Source organism: Anguilla rostrata, chromosome 11 (assembly GCF_018555375.3).
Source record: "Anguilla rostrata isolate EN2019 chromosome 11, ASM1855537v3, whole genome shotgun sequence".
Taxonomy (NCBI): Eukaryota; Metazoa; Chordata; class Actinopteri; order Anguilliformes; family Anguillidae; genus Anguilla; species Anguilla rostrata.
This window is the reverse complement of record NC_057943.1, coordinates 10,456,454-10,483,500: the sequence shown is the minus strand read 5'-3', so window position 1 is coordinate 10,483,500 and position 27,047 is coordinate 10,456,454. Positions and strand designations below refer to the sequence as shown.

Below are 27,047 nucleotides of genomic sequence, written 5' to 3'. Positions count from 1 at the left end.
ACTCCATTGAGTGGTCATGGCTTTATTTCACTCTGGCTGTACTGTGCACGCCACAGCAGCCGGGCCAAGTAGCGGTGTTTAAAGGTGGTTTGTTTAACTCGGTCGCTATCAAAGCCAAGACCTCTTCTGTCTCCCACTCAGCGCCATTCCTCAAGGAGACAGATCCCTGTGTTCAGAAGAACTGAGGTTTGCTTCAACTGTAACAGATCGCTTCCGGAAACAGGAGAGGGTGGCTCTCGGGGGGGGGGGGGGCGGGGGCAGATTTCAAAGTTGACAGGCCTGTCAAAGGGCTCTGACACTGCCCATCCCGGCGCACCAGTTGCGCCCTTCATTAGGTTGATGCCCCACATGAACTTCTACAGCCCCGCAAATCAAAGCCTTCCCCGGCAATTGCCCCTCGCCGATGGTGGAAATTGCAGCTGGTAGGGAGCCAAATCAATGATAATTAACCGGCTCTGTAAACAGAGCACAGAACTCTCCAGGGCGCTATTACCGCCCCAACATTGTCCAGAACTTGTTCTCCACCTCCCAAACATCTGGGCCCAAGGAATCAATCTTCCTTTTCTTACTCTGTCTCTCCCTCTGTCTTAGGCATGGGAGAGCTCAACTGCTCGCGTTCGGAAACGTGAATCAAATTTTTTGTATATAGAACAAAAAAAATAACTCTTATTTATCTTTTTGTTATATGTTTGTGTGTGTCTGTCATGGAGGAAAGGCCAAGAAATGAGCAAAATAAGTTTCTGCTACCTTACAAATATACCAGTATTGCATGCGAGAATAAATCACCTGGTTCGCTGTCAGGCAGTCCCCCTGGTATTTCTGCATGCACTATTTGTGTTGGATGGAAGTGTGAACTCTACAAGGAAGGGGAAAAAGAAGTCTTACCTGTAGGGCTGCTCCCCTGTGTGTGTTCGTAAGTGCCTGGTAAGATTAGCTGACCTGGGAAAGATTTTCCCACAGTACCTACAGAGGTGAGGGGAAAAACCATTACAACTTTTAATATAAAATGAACCAGAGGCTTCAGCTAAATTAAAATCCACTTAACGTGCCCCAAAGTTGACATTTTCTGTGGCCGTTCGGTCGTTTAACGTTTCCTGTGCTCCTCTGTTGCTCGTGAAAAGAGGGAAGGTCTTTATGATCAGTGCTCCAGCACTTAATGTAAGTGGACAAACATAACCCAAAAAACTTCAGCTCTCACGGTTCATGGAAGGAGGTGTTCCTCATGACAAATGCAAGACTCGAGATCTTCGTCTCAATGTGATGTTTAATGAGAATCAATCAAGAATACTGAAGTAAATGGTTTTTATGATGATTAGGCTGCCAATAAGTCATATCTTAGTACACTTAGTACACTTCCTCCTAAAATAATATATCACAAGTTGTATGTACAATGTTTTGCGTCAAAGAAAAACTTAACTAAGACACCTAGAGAAAACAAGGAATGTTTGAGAAAATGATTTTTTGTTGGACATGCTAAACAGATTAATTCACCCCTGACAGATCAAACCAAACACTTTCCATGGAATTCATCTTCATTAAAACATTTATATTATTCATAATAAAGGGTCTATATAAATCTTAAAGTGCTTTACAGGGAGCTGAATCACCTCACAACCACCAGTCTGAGTGGCAGCCATTTTGTGTCACAAACCTCACCATACATGAGCTGAGGCGGAGAAGGAGGGATTAATAGTTTCACTGATGAATGGATGGCCAAACTGAGTGAGCAAGATTAAATACATAGGATTTTTTCTTTTTGCAACAGGGGCAATGGGCTTTAAGATATACATTGTACATTTTATAAAAATTTATATTGAATTATCAGTGAGAACTGGAGGGATGGCAGCAGCAGTCAAGGCTTTTGGTTGCCATGGAGGGGGGGGGGGGGGCGTGGTCCAGGGCGTGGCACGTACCTGCAGGTGTAGCGCTCCTTCCCTTTGCGGAGGATGGCGTCGGAGAGCGAGGGGGGCGGCGAGCGGAAGTTGAAGAGGTGATGCGAGGAGTGCTGCAGGGAGCCGGGCGCGTCCAGCTTCAGGGAGCTGAAGCTCTCCAGCTTCTCCGTCATGTTCTCGATGGCGGACATCTGGGGCGAGAGGAGAGGCGCCGGTGAGCGCTGCTCGGCGCGGAGCGGGACGGCGGGGGTACGGCCCCCGCGTTTCGGCAGAGGTGCAGGCGAGGACTGCAGTGTGTGTAGTACGCTGACTCAGGGGGTGAGGGTGCAGAAAGCACGTAGTCTACAGACTCAGAGCAGTATAGAAAGTGTGGCATGCTAACTTGGTGGGCTACAGTGGGTAGATGAGCAAAGCTAAATGTACAGTGTTAATCCACCTCTAACAGAGTACGCATGAGTGCAACAGGGCCCATACGTACAGTGTAAGAGTTGATTTAACTCTGAGCATTTCAGGGGGCGGCAGGCCGTGGAGACCACGCAGGCCGTTCGGCACGGTGAGAGAGTCGGCCACTGTTCCCGGGGAGGTCCGGCGCTGCATCATTACAGAGCCGAGCCGGAAGGCGGGGGGGAAGCCGTATATCAGAAGGTCGGCTCTCGATTGTGCTGTTTGGAGTCACCTCCCTGACCTATCGCACGTTTACAGGCACTTGAGCGTCCCCCAGGGACACGCCGGCCCGGGACTTTGTTCCCAAACACGTCTCCGGGAGAAGCCACCGCAGCCGCGCTGAATGAGCCATTCAGTCCCACACAGTGACGGTACACTACGGTTTAAGATACCCCTCGCTGATACCACTTCCCCTGTGAGGACGGAGAACAAAGCCGTCGCTATGCTGCCCGTTGCCAAAAAACACTTCACATCCTTCCGTGTTTGGAATACGCAGCGACACAGAGACTGACACACTGTCTCAATTTATTTATTCACCGAGCCTGTAAATTTGCCAAATCTGCAAACCAGCCCCATGTAATATTCTCTTACTGTGATGGGCCCACTTCTAAGAAGGCTCTGAATGGCTATGAGGGAACTCCTTGCAGTGTATTGCATATAGTCTCAAACAAATCTTTCCATAACACAGAGGTATGAGGCACTATTCTGGCGGTGGGAAACAACAGCCGGTGATGTATCGATGAACAGAAATGACTTCAGATTCACTGTGGGGCCCCCCAGGATCAGATCGTCCCAGTGACTGGTCACCCTTCAGAGCTCATACCTCTGAATCAGCATTAGGAGGGATTCAGCACAAAGGCCTGCCCAGCTGGGAAAAAGCCTAAGTTGTGTGCATCATCCTGACACTCTTTGAAATTGGGGGGTCGCAGAGACAATGGGGAGAGGTGAAGGAAAGGAGGGGGCGGGGGACAGACATCAGTGGTGCCCTCAGACAGCTGGGTTTGAATGCTCAGCTCTGTGACAGCAGAGAGGCCTTTTTATACCAGCTGTCACTGTGCCACCCAGTCAAGGAGGGGGGAGGAGGGTATGTGTGTGTGAGCGGGGTGGGGGGTGGGGGGGGGTAGTGTTGGAGGGTCACTCACTATTGATAGAGGTCCAGATTTTCAGGTCAGATAAAACGGCTCCAAACAAGAGCCCCTATTCTACTGGACACAAACACAGGATGTTCCTGATGGACACGCCGGCATTATCTAGCCAAGCCAGCGACGAAAATGAGAGGAAGCTCTTAGCTGTGCACTCCGCAGAAGCAGCGCAGCGTGAAACAATGCCACAACTAAGTTTAGCCTTACCGAGCGGCCTGTGGGATAGCTGGCCTCCATTCTACAGATTATTATTATTATTCTTATTATTATTATCATTATTGATATTGCCAATTGATGGTGGGAATGGCTTTCCCATGGAAAAACAATGAGGCTGATCTTTAAAGCAGCAAATAATGTCTCTAGTCGCGGGCTCACTGGAGGCAATGACTTTCTTATTGTTTTGGCACATCTAATGTGTGGAGCCCGTGTGGCTTAAAAAGAAAAAATATACATTCACTAAAAGAGCTGACTTTTTGTCACCATTTTGGCATGTGTCCACTGAGGAGTGACCTGAGTTTATAACAGGGAAAGAATAATGGGCGAATGCGGCTCTTTCCCATAAAATGGACCTCTTTTATATTCAAGGAAAAACCACGTGCGCTATGGAAATTCAGTGTGACTATGGGCATTATGAGCCCATAAAGGAATGAGGCAATGGACACTAAAAAGTGCACACTGTTCCCCGGCTTGTCTGAAAGCTGAACCATGTGACCTTCCACACGGGGCTCACTGCGGTTAGCGACGATAGAGCGAAGCTTCAGGAACCCAAAAATGAACAGGTACCACGCTGATTTGAGTCATGATGTAACTGTTGCTCAGCTGTACCCCTCTAGTCGCCTTGCAGCCGGACCCATGTACCCGTGTGCTATGACGCAAGCACACACGCTGATGGTCGCAGGACGTGCGTAGCTTTTACAGGTGAGCTTCATTACCTGCGGGTGGAAGAGCAGGGGGGAGGGGCGCAGGTATTTCTCTTTCAGTGCCCCTACAGGATCAATCAGCTTCCTCTTCTCCACCCTGCTGGACAACAGGACAAAGGGTTACGTACGTAAGGTCAGAGGTCGTGCCATTCTCACAGGACCCAGCCCTGAGGGCATCTGTTCATAGAGTGGACTCAGTGCTCATCTACAATCAGCCTAAAACAAGCTTCCTTTGAGTTTTACCCCCCCCCCCCCCCCAAACCCTGATACACACACAGACATGCACAGACACACAGAAGAAAATGGCAGCTGAGGTGGTGAATGAGATGGGAGGCTTTACTGCTCTCGGGCTGAAATACCTGTAGATTGGATCCATGAAGAAGGGAGAGGGCTTGGCGTAATGGAGGGAGGGCTGCTGCTGGGGCGGGGCCGGCTGGGGGAGGGGCTGCTGGTGCTGGGGGAGGGGCTGGTGCAGGACGTGGGGGTGGGGGTGGTGGTGGTGCTGGGGGGGCAGGGCGGGGTGCTCGTCCTTGGGGAGCCCCTTTCCGCCCCCGTACACGTGGTTCCTCCGCTTCTCCGGGGTGCCCCCGTTGTGGCTGGCCCGGCTCCGGCTGCCGATGCTGAGGTCCAGAGGCTCCTCCCCCGACAGGAGGGGCGTGCTGGTGGGCGGGGCCAGCTTGCTGGCGGGCACCGGCAGCTTGGCCTCCTTGGGCTTGACGGTGAGGTCGAAGGGCGACTCGGCGCCGGGGACCCCCATCTTCTGCAGGGGCTCCCTGGGAGACTTGGGCTCCGCCTTGAAGAACATTCCGGGGTTCAGGGCGCGGTCTGTGAAGGGGTACAAGGAATGCGGGAAGTTGGGCAGGAACTGGAAGGGGAACATGGAATGGTAGGGCAGGGAGCCCATCTTCTTCTCCTGCAGGCCCATGAAGCCGGGGCCGAAGTACTTCTCGGCGATGGAGGCGATGGCCTTGATGGAGTCGGTGGCGGCGCCGGAGGGCGGCAGCGCCTGCTCGTCGGGCGGCGGGAAGAAGGAGTGGTGGGAGGCCAGCAGCGGCCGGTCGCACGGCAGGTTGCCCGAGCTGGAGATGGACACCGAGCTGCTGCTGACGTCGTCCTGCTTGGGCTCCTGCGCCGCCTTCCGCCGGCCCTTGTCGCGGTCGCTCTCGGCGTCGCTGTCCAGGTCCGACCCCGACACCGTCCCCGTGGTGGTGTCCAGGTCCGTCCCGCTGGTGGTGTTGACGTCCTCCAGGTCGCTCCCGTCCGACACGTCGCTCATTTTCACCTTGGACTTGCTGTTCGGGTAGGAGGCGTCCAGCTTGGACTCGGCCTTGTCGTGCAGCTGGTTGCCGTGGCCGCCGTTGCCGTTGTTGTTGAGAGAGGAGACCACGGGGAGGCCGCCGGGGTCCAGAGGGCCCCTGGGATGCTTCCCGTCCTGGCTGCTGTTGAGGGGACTCTTCAGGAGGGGGCTCGGGGGTAAGAGGGGGGGCCGGGGGTACAGCGACGGGGGGAAGATGCCGGGGAACCCGTGCGAGAGCGTGGGGAAGGCTGGCGGGGTCGGGGAGAAGGGCAGGCCCGCGTGCGGGCGCGAGGGGAAGTAATCGCTGAAGCCCAGGCCGACGTGGTTCAGGCCCTGGTGGGATTTGGACTTGCCCATGATGGGGCTGGAGGTCATGGGGATGCCCGGCGTGAACATGCCCCCGGGGGCGTAATGGTTCTTGCCCTCGCAGAAGCGCCGGTGCTTGTTGAGGGAGGAGGTAGTGCTGAACATCTGGCCGCAGTCCTTGCACTTGATCTGGGTGCGACAGTCTGCGTGCATTCGTTTGTGGCGGCAGAGGTTGGAGAACTGGGTGTAGGATTTGTGACACACCTCACCTGAGAGAACACACAGTCCCCGCGTTAATTTCACCTACGCACTGTCACCCTGCTCGTCACCAAAGCAAGCGCTGCATTTAACAAGTGATCAAAAAGATTAGTAAATCAAAGCATTATTCCAATTAATTTACTATCTTGTTAGGCAGCACCAGGGGATTAAGCTATTTTAAGCTATCAAACACAATTACTCATTCATTAGCAGATGAATCAATGATCAATTAAGACATCAGATTTACTATTACTCGGTGCAAACACATTGCATACATGGATACATCTACATGTGTATGCAGTACTGCATATACATGTATATGTACACACGAGTACACATAGAACATGTAAAGCAAAGCAAAGAATGAGAGGGGACAGGGCTTGGTTTTAGCATCCGTCAAACGGGAGCTGGACACAGACATCCATCTTAAGCAGGTCAGATCTGCATGTGCCGCTGAAGAGGAATTGGGCCCATCAGTGGAAGACAAGCAAGTGGGAGGGAAAACAACTCAGGAAGAAGAACGCAAAAAAAAAAAACAGGAAATGGAAAAGAAAGAGAATTTTAAAAAAGGCAAAACAAATTGCTCTAGAATTTTCATTTAGGGCTCTGACCTATAAAATTAGAGCTGTCACTGGGTTGGGGTGGAGATAGACGGAAGGCCTTTGGACACTCGCTATTATATCTGAGGCTTAGACAAGGAGGCCGGCACTTACAGATGAAAGGTTTGACACTGCTGTGAATGTGCTTGTGCTGCTTGAGACCAGAGGAGGTGGCGAAGGTCTTGCCACATTCTGGGCAAGTGTGGGCGCGGGCCCCCACGTGCTGCGAGCGGATGTGACGCTGCAGGTTACTGGGGTCTGTGAAGACCTGGGGGGGGGGGGGGACACAGACACACGCATTACACATCACAGCATCTCACCATTTACCCCTTTCAAGAGGTATTTTGGAACATTCTTACTCAGAGTTCTAGAACTCCATTGCTTTCAGTTAACAGTGGTGACTGTTACATCAGCACTCGAACGTTCAGTTGAGAACATTCTAATTACACATTTGTGATCTCACACTTGAAAGGGTTAACAGAAGTTCTTGACCGGAGTGGCTTACAAGGAATTACGTTTTTACCTACAATCCATTTATACAGCTGGATACTTTACTGAAGCGATGCAGGTTAAACAGCTTGCTCAAGGGTACAACGGCAGCACCCCAAGCAGTGAAGTGAACCCACCCCCCCCCCCTTTGCGTTACAAGCCCAAGTGCGGCTGGCTGGCAGTGTTAGCCACCATTCATACGGGAAGCCTTCCCAGAAATCTTTGGCCGTACCTTGTCACAGTTTTCGCACTCGAACCGCTTGCCACTGTCATGTGACATCTGATGGCGAATGAGGTTGGACTTCCAGTTGAAGGCTTTGGGGCACTGGTCGCACTTGTACTCGCGCTCTTCCGTGTGGACGATCATGTGCTGGCCGAGACTGGGGAAGGCAGAGAGACCACCATGCAGGTGAGCCACCTACAACATAGCTCTCCTTTTCTAAGTGATCATTAATCGATAATTAACACAGTTATCGGGTTTTTATTACGGAAATGGCGTGCTCGCTAACTAGCAGCAGACCTGCCCCCCGGACAGTGAGACACAGACGAGGCGGCTCAGGCAGGCCGGGACTGACCTGTACTCGTTGGGGAAGATCTTCTCGCAGTCCTTGCACTCGTGCACGGGCCCGTCGCTGTCCTCGCGCTCCTGCTTGAAGTCGTCGCCCAGCGCGTCGAACAGGGAGCCGGCGCTGCTGCAGGAGTACTTCTGGTGGCGCCGCAGGTCCGGCTTGGAGGGGAAGAGCTCGTCGCAGTCCTCGCAGCGGTACATGGGCTCGTCTGTGGCGCAGGGGACACAACCGCACACACGCGCGTCTTAGACCTCTCCACACGAGGACCTCGCCCAGGACAGCCGCGTGCTGACTGCGCTACAGCTCACTGACACACTGACTGCAGAACAGCTCACTGACACACTGACTGTGCTACAGCTCACTGACACACTGCATACTGTGTGCCACTTTTGTACGTCGCTTTGGATAAAAGCGTCTGCTAAATAAATGTAATGTAATGTACTGATCTGAATATGCGCTCATTTTGTGACACAATACGGAATAACAAAGCAAGTCGCATACTCGCCTTCAGTCACAGTTAAGATGAATAATAACAAAAGAGCTTTGGTACAAGAAACTGTTTTTTTTTTTTAAAGGTGCTGAACTTATAAAGCAATAGAAAGAATAAAGGCAGTCAGACAAACATGTGAGTGATGTTTACAGAAAGAAAAGAATCAGTGCTTTAGACAGGCTTTTTAAAAAGACAAAATGCGCTGCAGTAGAGAGGTTGAAGATAACTAGCTAGTCCGCAACTGACCAGTAACGGGGGAGTGTCTTTAACTTTCAAAGGCAGACATCTATATGATGTGATCACTATATGAGTGTGCAGCTGGAGTTTTAAAAATCATTTTTGAATGCTCTCAAATTTAAGATAATCGGGCACAGAGGAGCCAAAATGCTCTCGCCATAAGCACAGTAATACTATGAGCTGTTTTCCAGACATTTTTGATAAAGATGCTGAATGTTTTCACATAAACTGTGGGACAAGAAGCAAATGAATGCCTATTCAATAAACCACTAAATACCTCTCCTGAGAGCAGGTTTATTGCATAATTAAAAGAATCAATTAATAAATGCACCTCTCCATCTCATCACATATCCAATTAAGAGCATGTTGCAAACATTTCAAACAACAATTTCCACTTAGCGTCCACGTAAAACAATAAAATCAATTAACAGTGAAATGTGGCCGTAGCTTTCTCCTTAATTAGCTCTGTGGTAATTAGGCCAAGTTCCACCAATGGCTCCCGTTAGTTAGTTAACCGTGTAAATTAAGTGTTTTTTTTTCCCCTCCCCTTTTTGCCCATTCTCTTGTCGATTGACAACCTTAAAAACCACATGATGCATTTTCACAGCTGAGGTGAAATTATTTTAACGCTCAACAGTTGCACATTTTACAACAAAAAAACCCCTGTGGTGGTGGGGGGAGGGGGTACTGCATAGGCAATCGGCCAATCCCCTGGACGGCTGACCCTCAAAAGCACACCTCCCCTGCTGAGGCTGGGTGACCCTACACCCATGCACCTCTCTGCCTCACCCAGGTGGGCAGTCACCGTGGGAAACTGCTTCACTGGCCCAAAAAAGGAACCATAAAACCCCCTGGTGAAGTCTACCATGCGCTGTGTGCTCGCTCCATTCCGCCTTTTAAACGTGTACAAATTGGTAATGTTCCGTTCAAAACTCAAAACTTCTCAGGCCGGAGGTATTTTTATGACTTCAGATCCCACACTTTTGAGGTGAGGAATAAATGTTTCCATTTATGAAATGTTCTGTAACAGCCATTGGGGCTTTATTACAGGTTAAGCGTTTCTATTTAAAGTGAAATTTGTGTAGAGAGGAAGCCACAGCCGTGTGACGTGGGGGACTTCAGCTCTTGATCGAGCAGCTAAAAAGCCAGTGGGTGGCAGGCCTGGGCCACAAATCACACAAAGCTACACATAATCACACAAAACTACACAAAAGCACACCAAAACTACACAAAAGCACACCAAAACTACACAAAAGCACACCAAAACTACACAAAAGCACACCAAAACTAGACGAAAGCACACCAAAACTAGACGAAAGCACACCAAAACTACACAAAAGCACACCAAAACTACACAAAAGCACACCAAAACTACGCAACATCACACAAAACGCCCCCTTAAGTTTGAACACTGTCTCCATATAACAGGACAAACAACGATTTTGGAAAGACGTTGGTGACTTTTGCCTCTGGTAGACTGTTTAAAAAGAAACATATTGGTGGAGGGCTGGGGGGGGGGGGCGAGGGGGTTTTTAAATAATTGTGCGGTGTTATCTCTCTGTCCCATCGGTAACACTCGGGACAAAGGAGGAATGCTTCGGGAAAAAAACAAATGGGAGACTAATAGCTCTTTCAGAGAAGTAAAGGGAACACAATTATGTGCCGTTTAGTGACTAATCTTTGAGCATGGGTGAGGTCTCAGGAGAGTCCTCCATCCCTGCTCCAAATTCCAACTACGATAAGTGATATGGAGGAGGAGGGGCTGTGACTCTCTCTCTCTCTCTCACTCTCTCTCCCACACACACACACTCTCTCTTCTGTTTTTTTGGCTTTGAGATCTGAAGATACCTATCTCTTTCTCAGCAAAACATTTTTATGTGCGCGCAAAGAAAATGTCTACGGCTCACGAAAAAAAGCCCTGTGCCGTCCGGACCCTTTTTTTATCGCCCGTGACAAGCGAAACGCAATCGTGCTCTTTTTCTTTCCCCAAAAATCAAGAGACGGACAACAACACCGTGTACCTGACAAGCTCACTTTACTGAAAACGGGCCCGTTTAAGGGAGAGTCGGGGACTCCGCTTCCCTCCCCCATTAGCAGGGCCAACGTCTTAGCCTAGTTATAGCAGCCTAACAGAACGAAGGACAGGCTTTTCACTCCACATTACATGTCTGAAAAATAATGGGAGGAGGTGCCCAGCCGACCTTTTGATGAGCAGTGTCCATTTAAATAGATGTCCAGGAGCAGAGGGCTCCAGCACACAGTGCAGGAGGGGGACCCGTGAAAGTGGTCACCAACAGCCACCACCATGTACCTGCCCCGAACCGTTCCTGCACAGATGTGCGTGAAAGTAACGGGCTAATCTGGGGGCCCTCAATTGCGTGGAGAGAAATCGTGCCTTTGTTGGATCTTATCGAACACGCACACGCAAAGGTCACAGAATGAGACCACAGTGGCCACATCCCCTTGCCCTTTCTGCATGGCGCTGAATACAAGACCTCCCTTTGGATTAAGAATTTTACTTTTTTTTCTTGATTTCAGCAGGATTGTCAATGCAGCACTGTATCAAAACAATTTATATATATGTAGCTATATATATATATATATATATATATATATATAATTGTTATTTTATTTTAAGAATCGATTTAAACCACCAACTTAAATAATGAGTGATTAGGATACCTGTTTTATAATACATTAGGTATAAAAATACTACTACTACTACTACCAATAATAATAATAATAATCATAATAATGATAATAATAATAATAATTGTACTTGTTAAATGTTTCTTGAAATTTCACTAATGGGCAAGAGAAAAGACAATACACAAATGTAGGCTATGTCGCAAAGCGATTTTCACTTTCATGTTCGTTAAAAATATCCGATAAAATAGAGGCCATAGCTTCAAAAGAAGCATTGTGTTCAGCTTTCGGTCAATATGTTCAGTAGATTTGTTTACACGGAGTTAACATTTGCCTGACAAATGAATTTAAACAGCATTACATTCATCCCGGTCTCAGAATTCCATTAGATGTGTTTAGAACGAAAAAGAAAAATGCGTTTAAGAAAGTTAGGCACACACATAGGCCTTTATTTTTTATTTATTGCGTAACAATAGTTAAGTCGATTTAATTTCGATATTAACAAAAACAATTCAAATGCTTTTCAATTAATCAATAACAAAAATGAGTATTTTCAATTCTTAATGCAAACAAAACCGTTAATTACACATAACACCGCCGTGAGGACCCAGTTAAAATGGCAAAATCGTATCTAATCGTAATATTTTATCATTTGTAACGGTTTTCACAACCAATGAGAATACCGTATTTTGGTGATGAGTTGGTGCACTTGTGGGGGGAATGCGTCCGCGGTGACTCCACTAATGATGTTGCGACGGGCTGCCTAAAAAGAGCCGCTTGATGAAGTTGGCTTGAGTTTGTTTAAAATGTCCGCTAATGATGCGCATTAATCTTACCTTCTAGGTGAGGCGCCATGGTTCCCTCGGGAAAAACTCCGTCCTTCATATAAACCAGAAGCTCCTCCCCCACTTCAATATCCCTAATAGCTTTATAATAAATCTGCAATAAACAAAAAATAAAAAAATGGGAGAGAAGCAAGAGGTAAGGGTTAGCAAACACGAACACGAACCAGGTTCTTGATCAACCAGTGATTGCGTAAGTGATTTTGTGCACTGTAACATCCAATATTAAACTTTGCAGGACTTTGGGAGATACTATGAAATAAAAAGGTTTTATTAGGCCTATTATTATTATTATTATTATTATTATTATTATTATTATATTGTTTTAACTAATATTCCACTGCATTATTTGTTGTACTTATATTATTTTTATATTAAACCACTCATTTAAATGGCATCATTTGGAGCCAAATAATTTCAAATTATTTGAATAATACATTTTAATTTTTATTAAATATTTACAATATTACAATAAAAACCAAGAAATGATCCCGTGCATTATGCAGCTTCTGTTTGCTAAACACATTTAGAACAAACAGAACTAGAAATTAATAATTGCAATTTATTTCAGGAAACTTATCGCGGTTATATATTTATATTCGTCTTAATATTGAGAATATTACACGGTTAAGGGATTGAACAATCGGGTTTTCTAAATGTAGATCGGGCTTTTCGTTGCAATCGATTTCCCTTCTATCAAACAATATCTATGACTCATTTCGTTATGTATGCTATATGCATTTAAATATGGTATATATTTTTATTTGCTTGTATTTAATCATTATAATATTAATAACAAGCCAAAATGGAACAAATCCAAATCTTGTTAAGCTATTGTAATAATTTTCTGTTTTTGAAATATTTCGTTGAACATTTGCATAGGCTATAACAACAAATACAAAATTCTGCCATGTTTAACTTGTCAGTCGGTTTATGAAAGAAAACTTTCAAATCCAAAATGTTTTAATTGCAAGCAGCAAGAAAGAAAAAAAACAACGTAAAAATATGCTAACGTACAATCAACATTTGTGCACATAATTCAACACCACGTTTATCTATATGTATGTATGAAAAAATACCGCCATCATAACTGCCGGGAGTTTAGAATATTATTCATAAACGTCGATTAAACAATTTACCTGTCGTTTGGATTATTTAAAGGTTCAATTTGAATGCTGTTATTTCATTACAAATGTGGTGAAAGCAAGCTAAAATTCAAGTAACTTACAAATACAATCCGTAAAGTTAGTAAACGGAATGCGAAAGATAATATAATAAAAAGGAAATACTTTCGAACAACCCACCAGAGCACAATTCTTAATATTATTTGCGCCCTCCGGGGGGCGCTCGGCACCAAGTTACAGCCGTCCAATAATTCACACATGGAACTCGCCGATAGAAAAAAGGAAACACATACACGGCAAGAATTATAAAACTAGAATAACTTCATTTGAGACTTTATATCGGCCTTATATCGTGACAGCGCGGCAGATGTCATTCTTACAAGGGTAGGCCAACACTGTATAAATTACCGATCCTTTTGTCAAAGAGTACGGAAACGATGTGCACCCTTTTATTATTATTATTATTATTATTATTATTATTACTATTATTATTATTGTTATTATTATTATTATTAGGCTACATTAAAATGCAATTACATATGTAATTATGTTTTGTCTGACCTTTTTGTTTTCCGTAAGGTGGCGAAGTTGGGAAAGTTGAGCAGCTTCCAGTTGGAATAGCAGTTCTGTCCCCGTGGAGTTCACAACACAACCCATAGTATCATTACAGGAGAAACCTGGCGAGGCAGGCCCCGCACTAGAGCTGCGCCAAGACAGAGAAAGGCAGACGCGAAGTGTCCTCGCTCGAGCCTAACGCTCAACTCTCTAGTCTGTCTGAGAGCGTCTTTGATGAGGTGAGCTCTCTTCTCATTAGTGATTCCCTATTGCCCCTCAGAGCTCGGAGAGTTAACCGCCAGCCACTCCTCCCTCTTATCGAAAACCAGAGGATTGACTGATCTGCCGCACAGACCCCTCCCCGCACCGTCTATCCGCTCTGACCACTAGATTAATCTATTATTGATGAAAACTATATATCGCATAATAAAACACTTGTTTTAAAAATACATGGCCGATCAAAACGCAAAACCACCCACGCCATTTTTACCGGCTTTCTGGGCTTTGGAATGTTGCTGACCGATGTGTTTTCGTTGATATTTTGAAGCATACGTCTCTACACCTGTTTTTACTTGTTGTATCTCAATAGATGCTTTTCGCAGTTAATGAAAATCGACACATTTTTAATGGTTAAGATGTAAGCAATTATATAAAACATTTGGATACCCGCAAAATGTGGTTACAGTTTATTTTGGTATTTAAAATACAGCCTGGTAACTTCAGTAAACAATTCATTTTATACAAATAATTATAATAAAAATGGGCATGCACACAAACTGTATATTGTGCATTTTATTTCAGATTTTTAACGATACTGTGATTTACTCCTGGGGCAGTTATTTATAATTCAATCAGCCAATTTATATTTTCTACGTGTGAAAACAATTTGAGATCCAGTAACATTTATTTTGAAGACAATTGCTTGATATCAGTTATTTTCCTTTAATCATTCATGTATACAGGTATACATACACATTATTAGTTATTCTTTAATACTTTTAAAAATATACCAGTGATAATTTTGCGAGGACCAAATGAGTGTGCTTTATTTGTGTAGCAGCACCTAAAACATTATTTAATTTCATTCATCAGGACGTTTTTTTCTTTCTTTGTAGCCTTTCTTTTTTCACTGCTGTCATTTTCAGTAATCAGAAACATATGTCTTGTCTGCTCTAATTATGAGGATGCACTTGTATTTCTGAAAAGGAAGGATGCTTTGACAAATTTGATTTGGTTTTTCCAGTTCAATTTAAAAAAGATAAGACACAAGCAGTCCTGGTTGAAATACGCTCCAATTTTCATAGATAACTCTAATAAAAACCATAGGCAAAATAACAAATAACAACATAACAAATTCATAAAACCGAAGGGATAAAAGGATTTCCCCGATACAAAATACCTCCAATAATTCACATTTTAAATATTTCTGCTGGTCTTCATTTCAACAGCTCACAGGTACAAACTCTGGATTTTATCCGTCATTTAAGACTTCATATTGAGCAGGAAACGAAACTCAAACCAAAAAAAAAAAACCTCTCAACTAAACTTACGTGTCCTGATTGTTGAGGTGTCAACACAGTGACTCGCTCGGAGAAGGACAAATGGCTCATAACTAATTTAAGTTTCTTTCTGGGCTGTCTATATTATTGTGGCGAGTTGTTCCTACAGTAAATCTTTAGGGTTTTGACAGAACTCAAAGAAACATCTTGACCTCCTGACAGCGCTTTCAAGTGTCTGGGGCCGACGTGCCATCCATCACTGCCAGGACACAACATAATCCGCCCACTGTCCCCATGCCCCAGGCCCGGGGGCCGACGGACACCGCTTCCACACACTGGCCCTATTTATCCGAGCGTGTGTGTGATAAAGCAGAGGGGAGATCAAACGAGGGCCCGGCTGTCCACCCGTGACACTGCGGACAATGCCACTGTGACGGGGACAGGGGACCGGGGACCGGGGGTGGGGTGGGGGGGTGCGGCGTTCACCTTGTCTCTGCTACAAACTATTATTTACTCTCTTCCCCTAAAACAGAATGCACCATTATTACATCTGAGCCGATATCCGCGCAGCTGTAAGAGGAAACGGTCTGTCTTAAAAAAAAACAAAAAAAACTCCCCCTGTGATCTTTCGTTTGCATGTGAATGCTAGCGCGTTTCGATTCTGTCGCTTCTTTTTCATGATCAAAACGCAGCTGAAGATTACTGACTGGTTGAATTTGTGCTGTATTCTGCACATGGTGTTATGAACCAAGGATTTGGCATGTTTTCACTTCTAATCGCTCCAAAACAGAAAACAGAAGACACTCACACGCATGCACACACGCACACGTGCACACTACATACTATTTTTTAACTTACCCATAAGGATTTCTACAAAACACATAGAGGTGGGCTCCCTTAATTTAAACTGTACTCCAAAATGCAAATACTCAGGATCACCGCGAATTACAGAGAGACACATACTGCAGCACAATTAAATGCGGCTTAACTCTGAACAGTGTCTGTGTGATGCGTGGGTCTGTGTGTGTGAACAGGAGGAGTTGGCAGGAACACACAGCGTACTTCTGTTGTTATGAAAAACAGCTTAAGTGCATCTTGAAACATGAAGGCCGCAGGATCAGGGACTAATTTGGTTTCTGAACGGAGGTCCTCGTTGAGCACACCCTGAACACACCCTCCACCCCAGCACCTTTGTTGTGCAGTGTGCAGCCTCCTTCTCCCCTAATGGGCTGTTTACACACATATCTGCCATTTCTTTAAACGGATGGTTATCTAAAGCGACATCAGCAATCTTTCCTTTCGGCCCTTTCAGATAGCCGCTATGCCTGCTGAAAAAATATTCATTAGCTTGCGATAAATCCAAAGTGGGATGTGCCAGATATGAAAGACTCGAAACTTATTTTACTCATTCAAATAAGTGCAGTTCAGCAACTTATGTTTTCTACATTTTCCATTATTTACAAAATTGTTGTTCAAAGACACATTTGATTTGGAGACTAAAAATTCTATTCAGTTGCATTAAAATATTGTATTGCTAGTAAATTATGCATACTTTAACATGTATCCCCTTAGTAAGCCATTACATTATTGATGACAAAGTAAATGAGCAAATAAATTATTTTGTATTAAGAGGTTCCACTTGTGCATACTTCCACACACTCACACATGAGCAAGGCGTGCATGCAACAACAGCAAAGTACAAAGTTTAATAAATTATGTATTTTAAATTGTGAAGTGTTTGTAAATAAATGATAAGGTCCTACCCATAAAACCCGCAGACCAAATAAAATACCAAAGCAAGCACGGCGAGGGTGAATAAAATGCACAGTTCAGAAACAAACAAATAAACAAAGGAAAGAAGAAAAAAAAAACGCATTCGTCCACTGGTCAGCAAGCTGGTCCAGCACCTATACTTAAAGCCATTCTGACAATGGCGCTCTTATTGGGCATGAATAGAAATGCTTAAAAAGGATTATTTTTGGTATTTGAGTTCAATTGGCGGTTGTCAGCCTTTGAGCGCATTCTTCTCCGCTTCTCTCCCTCCGTTTGCGAGGCTTACATCTCAAGTGTCTGATTCAGACATCAATAGTCTCACCAGCAGAAGCTGCCTCGAACAAAAAACTGACAGACAAGAACAAAGCCCGTGGACAGCCTTCCCCTTTGACACTATCTATTTACAGAGGAGCGGGGGAACCAGCGCCTGAATCACACAGACAACAGGCCCACTTGACAGAGATTGAAGACGCACTCTGGCTTTGTACTCTGTTTCGCGGCCCAAAAAACCTTTTCGAGTTTGATGGGGGTTGGACGGTCAGCTGCGACTGAGTCTAGGATGACAACCGAAGTTCCGCCCGCAGCTTGTTTATGACATCATAAAGGGTAGCTATCTAGCCGGCTCGCTTGGATTTCCTGTAACGTTTTTCAATGCCCGGAACACACAGCTTCCAGGGAAGAGCAGGGTGATTACAAAATTGAGGGAGTGACATTCTTATACCCTGTTTCTCTAGTGAATCACTTCCCTTGGGCCGACAATAGAAGCATCCTTTACTCATCGGCTCGGTAAACAGTGTCTGCACAGTGACTCAGAGAGGTACGCTTTGTCTTTGCGCAGACAACAGGATGACCTGGTGATCTCAGCTCTGCAGATGCCCTCACGTCCTGCCGAGCCGCGCCAGGGCGTGGCCGTGCCCGTGCCACGCGTCAAAGGGGCTCACCTGTTCGTCGCTCAGGTGACACACCGCCAGGTTCTGCTCCTCCAGGGACGGGGCAGTCCGCACGTATTTTACCCAGCATTCGGTGCCTTCCAGGCTGGAGTCTACGCAGAACTTCACATTGTCCATGTCACCCACAGCCTGCCAACAGAGAGAGAGAGAGAGAGAATGTGAGGGGATGCTCAGACACCGCACATGCACACTGCAGTGACGCGCCGGACTCGCTGGACGCACCCCACACACCAGGAGCAGGGAGCACTACGCCACGCTTAGTAAAGGCTCGTGCTGCCAGCATCAGAAGGACCAGTTTGTCCAAATCCCAGCAAAAGTCCAAGTGTGAGCACGTGTGAAAATAAACACGCTCTTAGAGCATGCCGGGGGGAGGTGTGGACAGGTTAGCCCCAGCTGTGAGGGACCCCTCACACACCTCGGCCTCCTCCACCGCCCCCTCCTCACCCCCCCCCCCCACACACGTGCGCTGTCCTGACAGCCTGTCTGTCATGAGAGGCGACTGCATGCATGCACATGCGTATCTGTCCTGAGCGTGTGTGTGTGTGTGTGTGTGTGTGTGTGTGTGTGTGTGCGCGTGTACGCTTGCACGGTGAGGGCCTCCAGCCCGCCACAGACGATCTGAACCCGTCACTCCTCAGAAGCCGCTGCAGAGGCGCGGGAAGGCCCCAACTGCAGCCTCTGTGCCGCAGACTTTCTCTGGCGCGTATCGATCACCCCCCCGATACCCTGGAGCTGCCGCGAGCCTCGGCGAGAGGGGGTCTAGGGTTACCGCCCGCTGACAGACGAGGGGAAAGAGGCGGAGAGGGCCTCACTGTGAGGCAGAAAAAAAGAGCTAAGGACCGGACAAAGGCTCAGTACCTACACTGTGTACAGCAAGAGCTCACTTTAACAACAGACACAGACACAGCGCGTCTCAGGTGGGTTTCATACTGTTTAAATAGAACATTTCAGCTGTATCAAAACTATTACAGTATTTACTTATTTACTTAAAGAGCCAAGTAAGGACCATATACTGTTTCCCCTGTACATCTTATCAGATCCAGTTGTCTTCAGGAACTGAAATAATTATGATGGAATTCTGCTTTTTTAAAGTATGAAAATGGCATAACTTAAAATTGTTTTGTCACACAGGTATGGCCAAATAAATATCACATTTATAAATTTACAGTTAAAAATACAGAAATGGGTAAATTAGCTGCTGAAAAAGCAAAAACAAAAAACAAAAACAAAACTATTCCCTTCAAGCATATGAAGAAAATCTTTTTTGTCTTCTTGTCCTTGTGATTGAATTAGTCAAAATATTAACAGTAAGTAGGTGAGGTATGTTTAAAAAAAATGTGAATTAAGCATGCTAAATGTTTTGGATTGTACTGGTGCAGTTTTGTCTATTCATAATTTAGATTGATTTGTTTTTACTCTGAAACAGGCTTCACACCTTTTTGGCAGTTGGAAGGGGGGGGGTACAATTTGCATTTGGATGTAAAAAAATAAAAGTAAAAAAAGGAAGAAAATTGTGAAATTCAAACTGTAGTGCATTTTATTGTAAGGCATTCTGTCAATGTCTATAATTTCACAGAAAGTATTTTAAATGTTCAGTTATTGTTTGTTGCTCATTTGCACAGACTCAGGGCTTTTTTTGTGTCCAGAGCTATTTTCAAATCTTTCCCACTCAGGACAGCCGAGAACTGAGCAAATATGCTATTCATTAAAATTAAAATAGAAACACCACCACTGGCACTACAGTACAATTAATGTACGCTTATTGCAAAATGCAAAATTCTACAGCGTAAACTGCCAGGAGTCCACTTCCTGAATCCTTCTAGTGCATGTTAACAGGGCTCCAATCAAAGCTCAGGGTGGAGTTATTTGGCTCGTAATTAAAGCTGAAAACTTACAGGCAGAGTTTTTAAAGGAGCCTAATTTCTCATCCCGCTGAAGCTGATAGCGGTAGCAGACCCTAGCGGGTCACGACTACGGAGGCGGGGAGGCCGGGAGGCGGGGCTTTCTCTAATTACAGGTCATAATGAGACTGTCCAGCGGCGACCTCTGACACCCTTCTCCTCCTTCTCACGAGGAAGCTCAAGTGCCAGAGGAACGGGGCGGACAACTTTCTCAAAGCGGAGGGAGCGAAAAGCGAACGCGCCCCAAACGCGTCGAGTCAGACGTTCAAAACCCCTCAGAAAGGATCAGGAACAGTTTCGTGCAGCAGCGGCCGCGCCGTTCATCCAGACTTTAATAAAGACGGCGTTATATTTTTGGGCGCGTTCACCCTACCCTTAAACGGCAATGAAGGCTTTGTGTTTTACAAGCGCAGGGCTTTTTCTCTCTCTCTCTCTCTCTGCGTAGAACGTGAGGTGTACTGTTAGGTGCGAACAGAGCAATATTTAGAGAGTGACTGTGGAAACGGAGGGTGAGCGGACGTGTGGGGGTGGAGGGGGGGATTTTGGGGGGGGGGGGGGGAACCCGCTCTCCTCTGTGACTCTCACACTCGCAGCCTGACACGTGATAGCTCACACTGCCCCCCTCCGCCGTCTCAACCAGCTTGCGGCTAAACTGTTATGTCGGTTAGCGCTCGCGCCGCTTGCTTCCAAGCAACTGCCCGCTTCTGCGCGGTATAAAGAGAAAGAAACACTTCTCACCCACTCAGCAGCGCCAAGTTCTAACAGCCCTGAAAGTGCAAACTTTTTTCTGGGTTCGCTTTTTCAGTAAGACATTCATACTGCAGACCACATGCATTTACCATTCACTTTAACAACAAATAGACAATGCCAATTTTATTTAACCTTGAGTTAATCACTTGATTCTTAATAGAAAAAAGGCTAGTGGCTATACAGCAATATGAGAAAATATTGCATACTGCATGGATATATATATATATATATATATATATATATATATACACATGTATATATGGGCGGCAGTGTAGTATAATGGGTAAGGAACTGGTCTTGTAACCTAAAGGTCACAGGTTGTACCATTAAGCAAGGTACATAACCTGCATTGCTTCAGTGTATATCCAGCTGTATTAATGGATGCAGTGCAAATGCTATGTAGAATGCTGTGTAAGTTGCTCTGGAAAAGAGCGTCTGCTAAATACCCGTAATGTAATGTAATGTGTGTGTGTGTGTGTGTGTGTATATATATATATATATATATATATATGGTGGATTCAGCAAATGTGGGACATCAGCAGAAGTGGGACACTTAAGCTTTGAATTACTCTGCTATGTACGAATCAACAGCCAATCAAAAAAAAAAAAACATTCTTGAATTGTTGCTACAATAGTTACTGTCATTCAACAATCATTTTTTTGGACTGACGTCTTTAAACATCACTGGTGCGAGTAAAAAAAAGTTTTCGACAGTCTCCTACTGAATCTACCAAAAAGTGTCCCACATTTGCTGAATCCACCCTACATAACACCATTTCTAACTATAGACATGCATCCACTGATTACAGGTAAAACCTGTGTGTTTATGTACAGTACTGTGAGTTATTGGAGCCAGAGCTACCGCTGCTGCAGAAGTTTATGCGTTAAACGGTCTGAAGTGATGCAGACCAGGCTTTAGCCTCACGTGCGAAAACAGTCACTGAAAACTAACCAGGCACGGAGCAGAATTATCCTTCTTGCCTTTTTTTTGCACAGGTTAAAGTCAGAGAGTGCTTGTCTGTGGCCTTCTGGGACTGAAAATACAGGTATTGAACATGTTTTATTAACAGATGGGAAACAGCTTAGTTTGAGCCAGGGGATGGGGACAGGGGGGACGGGGGGGGATGGAGGGAGAGGGGGGTCAGGGGGTGCTCCTGACTTGCCTAACACACAAGCGCACCTTGAAAGGTAGCTGCTCTGGGTCTAATGAGCCACAGGCCTGCTAACACTCCATCTCCAGGTGTAGCTGTGATTTATAGCGCCGTAAATGAAGTGTAACAGCAAAAAAAGAAGAAAAAAAGCAGCACTATTGTTTATTTATTTACCCTTTATTCTTCTGACGTCACTCAAACACCTTTGCACATGTGAGAGCAATCATAAAAGACAGAGTGCCAAGGTGCCCTGTCCCCCCGCCCCCTGGCAGCTTACACACAACACTGTCCCATTTTACCCTCTTTCCTTCTTCCCTCCCTCTCTCTTTCTCCTCATCTTTCCTTCTTTTCTTCTCCTACCCTCTCTCCCCCCCTCCCTCCTTCCCTCTCCCCCTCTCTCTCTCCCTCTCCTCCACCTCTCTCCCTCTCCTCCTCTCTCTCTCCCCTCATACAGGCCTCGCATGCCCCCCTGGGTCAGGCACTGAGGAAACCCTCAGGACAGATAAAATCCACCCGCCCCCTTGCTCAGACAGGCTGTTAAAGTGCTCAGGTATGCGGGGGTGCCAGGTCTCAGGCTGGCAGCTGTGTGCAGAAGACAGCAGGGTGAGGACACAGAGTTGCGGGGGGGGGGGGGTGTGCTCCCACATGTAATGCAACTGATGCCTCACATCCGGAAGCTTCTTTCGCGCCTACGCATGTAGAGCTGGGATGGGACATTCAAGGACCTGGGTGGCGCTGCCAAGATGCCAAGACGCTGGCGTCATAATGGGCATTTATGACATTGACGAACAGGGCGGGTGGCTCGACTTTGCCCGCGCGCGGTGACGAAGTGCGCCGCGCTAAAACGCGTTTCTTGGCAAAGCCCCGCCGCTTGCGTAGCAGCCGCACTGTGTGAAGCTTCCTGAAAGTTCTGCACCGCCCCCGCCCTTCCCCCTCTATTTCCACACCTTCCCACTAGTGCAAAGAGAAAAACAAATAAATAACCTCCGAAATAACAGCCCTGAGCTGAAAGGCGAACACGCTGGCAGAGGTGGAGAAAAGGAGAGCCTGGGACGGGACGGCAGGGGGGTAAACACAAGCGCCAGTGAACTCTGCCCGGGACAGCTAGCGGGGCTAATATCACCGGGGACGGCGCTCTGCACCGGGGCTAATCAAGACCAGGCAGGAAGTTCAGCAGAGTCCTGGACTTCCCCTCTGGTGTCTGCTTCAAGGAGCCTCGTGAAGACGTACATCCTCTGCCCAGAAGAACGCTGGCAACGCATCAGTGCTGATTGTGTGTCAGCTCGCATGCCTTTATAACGCTTTGCGAGTCTGGAAGTGCTGTGGGCCACACCGGCATGTCAAGGTAGCTACTCCTATTAAAACAGTCACATGACACACAGGTGAGCTCAGAGACTCAGCCAATGGGGACACAAGTTCAATTCAATCATGTTATCGTGGTGAGAAGTGCTCTCTCTCTCTCTCTCTTGCTCTTTCTTACACACACACACACACACACACGCACACACACTCACACAGCTGGGGCTTGGGAGACAGGAAATGCAGCTAGCCTAACAGGATATTAGATAAGAAGGGTTCTGAATGTAACACATTTTGTTCCTCTGCAAACAAAGACAATTTCCCTGCCCCACTGACAGCTGGACCCCTAATTGGCCGGGGTGTTTTCCGTCGGCTTAATTTGGCCTTTCATCCCCCGTGAGATTCTGTACAAGAAGAGTGACTGTACTGCTCACACCTGCAAAAATTAACATTTCCTTTTCATCCGTAAATATTTTCACTGGAAAATATTAAACTCGCCTTCCAAGAAAAATGCACAAGGCCAAGAAAAACCCAAATGTATTTGTTGAAGTTCTTCTCTGGTGGTGCATCTGCAGACTATGGAGATTAATAGATGAGAACCTTCCCCCGCTACACACACACACGCACGCACGCACGCACGCACGCACGCACGCACGCACGCACGCACGCACGCACGCACGCACGCACGCACGCACACACACACCACACACACACCACACACACACACACACACACCACCACCACCACCACACACACACACACACACACACACACACACACACACACCACAAACACACACACACACACACACACACACACACACCACACACACACACACACACACACACACACACACACACACAAACACACACACACACACACACACACACACACACACACACAAACACACACACACACACACACACACACACACACACACACAAAAACACACACACACACACAACACACACACACACACACACAAACACACACACACAAACACACACACACACACACACACACACACACACACACACACACACACACACACACACACACACACATACACACACACACACAAACACACACACACACACACACACACACCATACACCTCCCTCTCTCGTTTCTGGTTGTGGGTGTGTGGGTGTATGGGTGCTGGAGCAGACCAGAACGCTCTCTTGCCTGCCCGTGAAGTGTGGTTTCCAAACCCAAACCACATTGTGGAAAGTTTTGTTCAGATTTGGGGGGGGGGTGGGGTTGCTGGGCTGGTGGTGTTGGGGTGGGTGCGGGGGGGGGGGGGGGTGTGGGTCAAGGGGTTGCACAAAGACACAACCATAACTGTGACATTACACCTAAAAAAACCGAGAAGCGAAGGAAACCATGCCTTTTCGTTTTTAAGACTGGTGTTACCGCGGGGTGTAAAAGTTCTGAGCGGCTTCTACAAGAAGGCAGCGCTGCCAGAGGAGAAGTGGCAAAATGTGACGCACAAAAGCGCCTTTCTACGGTACGCAGAGAAGCAGAGACGCAGGGGAAGGCGAGGTGAGAAGAGAATAATCAGAGCGTGCGTCTTTTCTGGGTTTCTTTGTTTCTTTGTTTGGATAACGGCGAGAGGGTCACGAACTCTGCTGCCTCGAAAAAAAAATAAAATAAAAAAAAGCTACCATGCTGAAAGATTTCCTCGCAAAGAGTGTCAGGGTCAAAAACAGGAAGACTTTGTTAACATGTATATTAGAGAGAGGCGAAGCACAATAGCAGCCTGGATGCTAATGCAGTGGGGCTCTATCTGGCTTGTGTATTCATATCCTGGGGAAGTTCCAAAGGACAGGCCGTCAATGGATTCCTGGGATTTCTGGAGGGAGTCACGTCAGATGATGATATACTTGTTTATTGTTGTTGTACTGTGGGAGTCTCCTCACCACAACAAAAGCATCGCTCCCATGTGACGACTCAGCCAAGCGGATCCGGGTGTGCGTTCTGTATGTGTGTGTGTGTGTGTGTGCATGTGTTAGTCCATGAGTGTGCCTGCATATATGTCATGGATATATGTATATGTGCGTACATGTGTACATGTATTGGTGAGAGTGTATGTTTGTTTGTCCCCCCCCCCCCTCCACTCTGAAAGAAGATGCCATAATCTGAATGTAAAATATGCCACTTTAATCCTATGACGCCAATCAGAATCGAGAGCAGTACTGCTGTTAATTGGCACCTTCTCTGCCCTGTTTCTGGCCCTGAGAATCTGGAACCTGCCCGTTTTTGGGGGCAAGAGAAACTACAGAGGAGAAGCCAGCAGCCTGAAATGGCAGCTAGAGGGCAGCCATGCTCAGAGCTCCCCGCGTCTCTCTGACAGAGAAGCACAGCGAGGTCAAGCCTCAGTCGACCCCCCAGCACACACAGTCCATTTTTAATGAGAGCTATGCCCCAGCTTTAGGTTACTGAACAGCTTTGCAATGCCATGAAGGCCCTAGAGGTTTCCTCTGTGGCTTGATACAATACGAGAGAATGCAAAACCGTAAAAATAAATATGAAAAATAAAAAATAAGAATAAATATATAACCCCAAACTCAGGAATTCAGGAACAGACACATTTGTCAAAAGAAACATGGAGAAATCTGAGCTTCTGATAATCGGATATTTTTCAAACACAGTCAGTTCCCAGTCCAGTGCGATGTGTCCATGAGCAGCAGAGTTAACACTTCGGGACTTAATGCAATAATTTTAATTCACTTCAGCCGGCACAGAACTCCCAGTGTGTGAAAATAGTGGAAAAAGTAACACTTCCTTCATTTCAGTGCAGAAAGTCGGGCAGGGCCTCAGTTGCACCATTCGGGACTTTCTTTTATAGTGTTTTCATGAACAAGTCTAACACTGAACAATTTATTATCTTGCGGGAAGCGGGTTGTGGTGTGTGTCACCCAGCTCCTCGTTGCTGTCAGCGTCCATCAGGAGCTGAGCTCATTACCTGAGGGGGGGGCGGGCGGGGGTATGGGGGGGAGCGGGCGCAAAATGCAGAACCCCCATAAACGTGGGGGCTGGGCCTGGCTCCGCCCACTCCAGCCGCACAGCGAACGTCTTTCCTCAGCGGCTTGGCCCGGCCCACCCCACCCCGCCCGACCCTGCTCTGCCCCAGGGCCCCCAGCCCCCAGCCCTCCAGCAACCCCCCGCCCCCTGGCCCCGCTGCTCGCTGATGTCTGTTAACGGGGTGGCGGCCCGTGAGATCGCCGTCCCGCTGCCCGTGGCGGTGGGCCCCCGGCTCCGCCTCACACATGCGCCCATTCATTACGCCCTATCAGGCGCTGGGCCCCACCCGGGCCCCTGACACAGGACTTCCTGCCGCCTTCATTACAGCGGCAGGGCCCATTACTCCACATCACACTCACGCGCTCCTCTCGCCCCCCTCCCCCATGAACCCCTCCAAAGGGCCCTCACCTCGGACCCGCGCCACAACCAAGGGCATCCAAGCCACGCCCTAAATTTTTAAAAAGGCACGGGACATGTGGTACACAAGCCCAGCGCTGGCTCATTCAGTTAGCATTACTCTACCAGAAAGCAGAGATGGGAAGGGGTCCCACTCATACTGCCAGGCTATAAAAATGTTTTAATAAAACCCTCAAAAACCCAAAACACAAAAACAATGGGCCGTAATGGGAGGCTGCTGGGACGCAGCACTAGTGAAGGCTCTCTGTGTGTCTGTGGGGATCCGGGAGGCCGGGTCTGTGGCCTGCGCCATCTCACTCAGGACTGTCCAATAAAGAGCGTGAGGCAGAGCAGGCCTCTGCCCCCAGCCCCGCTACGCTGATGGATGGGGGCCTGCTGAGGCCGTCCAACTCCGGCCTATCACTCAAACAGGGGGGAGGCAGAGTGGGGGGGGGGGGTGCCAATAATGCTCATTTCTAAGCAATTCTCCCTGA

At 47.1% G+C, this 27,047-nt stretch overlaps 1 protein-coding gene and 1 long non-coding RNA gene across 5 annotated transcripts in view; one reads left to right on the top strand and one right to left on the bottom strand.

Moving 5' to 3' along the window:
- The window catches only part of prdm16 (PR domain containing 16), a 297,762-nt gene that overhangs the window by 12,766 nt on the left and 257,949 nt on the right, over positions 1 to 27,047 (bottom strand). For 2 of the 4 annotated variants that reach the window (XM_064297807.1, XM_064297808.1), the window contains exons 4-12: positions 18,024 to 18,161; positions 12,126 to 12,228; positions 7,923 to 8,124; positions 7,580 to 7,727; positions 6,871 to 7,126; positions 4,758 to 6,270; positions 4,411 to 4,498; positions 1,914 to 2,083; positions 886 to 963 (exon numbers count right to left, since the gene is read on the bottom strand). In XM_064297807.1, coding sequence (XP_064153877.1) covers positions 886 to 963; positions 1,914 to 2,083; positions 4,411 to 4,498; positions 4,758 to 6,270; positions 6,871 to 7,126; positions 7,580 to 7,727; positions 7,923 to 8,124; positions 12,126 to 12,228; positions 18,024 to 18,161 — 2,696 coding nt within the window. Of the gene's footprint in view, positions 1 to 885; positions 964 to 1,913; positions 2,084 to 4,410; positions 4,499 to 4,757; positions 6,271 to 6,870; positions 7,127 to 7,579; positions 7,728 to 7,922; positions 8,125 to 12,125; positions 12,229 to 13,816; positions 13,953 to 18,023; positions 18,162 to 27,047 lie in introns of those variants that run through there. The other 2 variants (XM_064297806.1, XM_064297809.1) reach the window with 2 other exon arrangements.
- On the top strand, positions 13,314 to 14,586 carry LOC135233882 (uncharacterized). The gene is made up of 2 exons (XR_010323987.1): positions 13,314 to 13,639; positions 13,835 to 14,586. It is a non-coding gene; the product is annotated as an uncharacterized LOC135233882 (long non-coding RNA).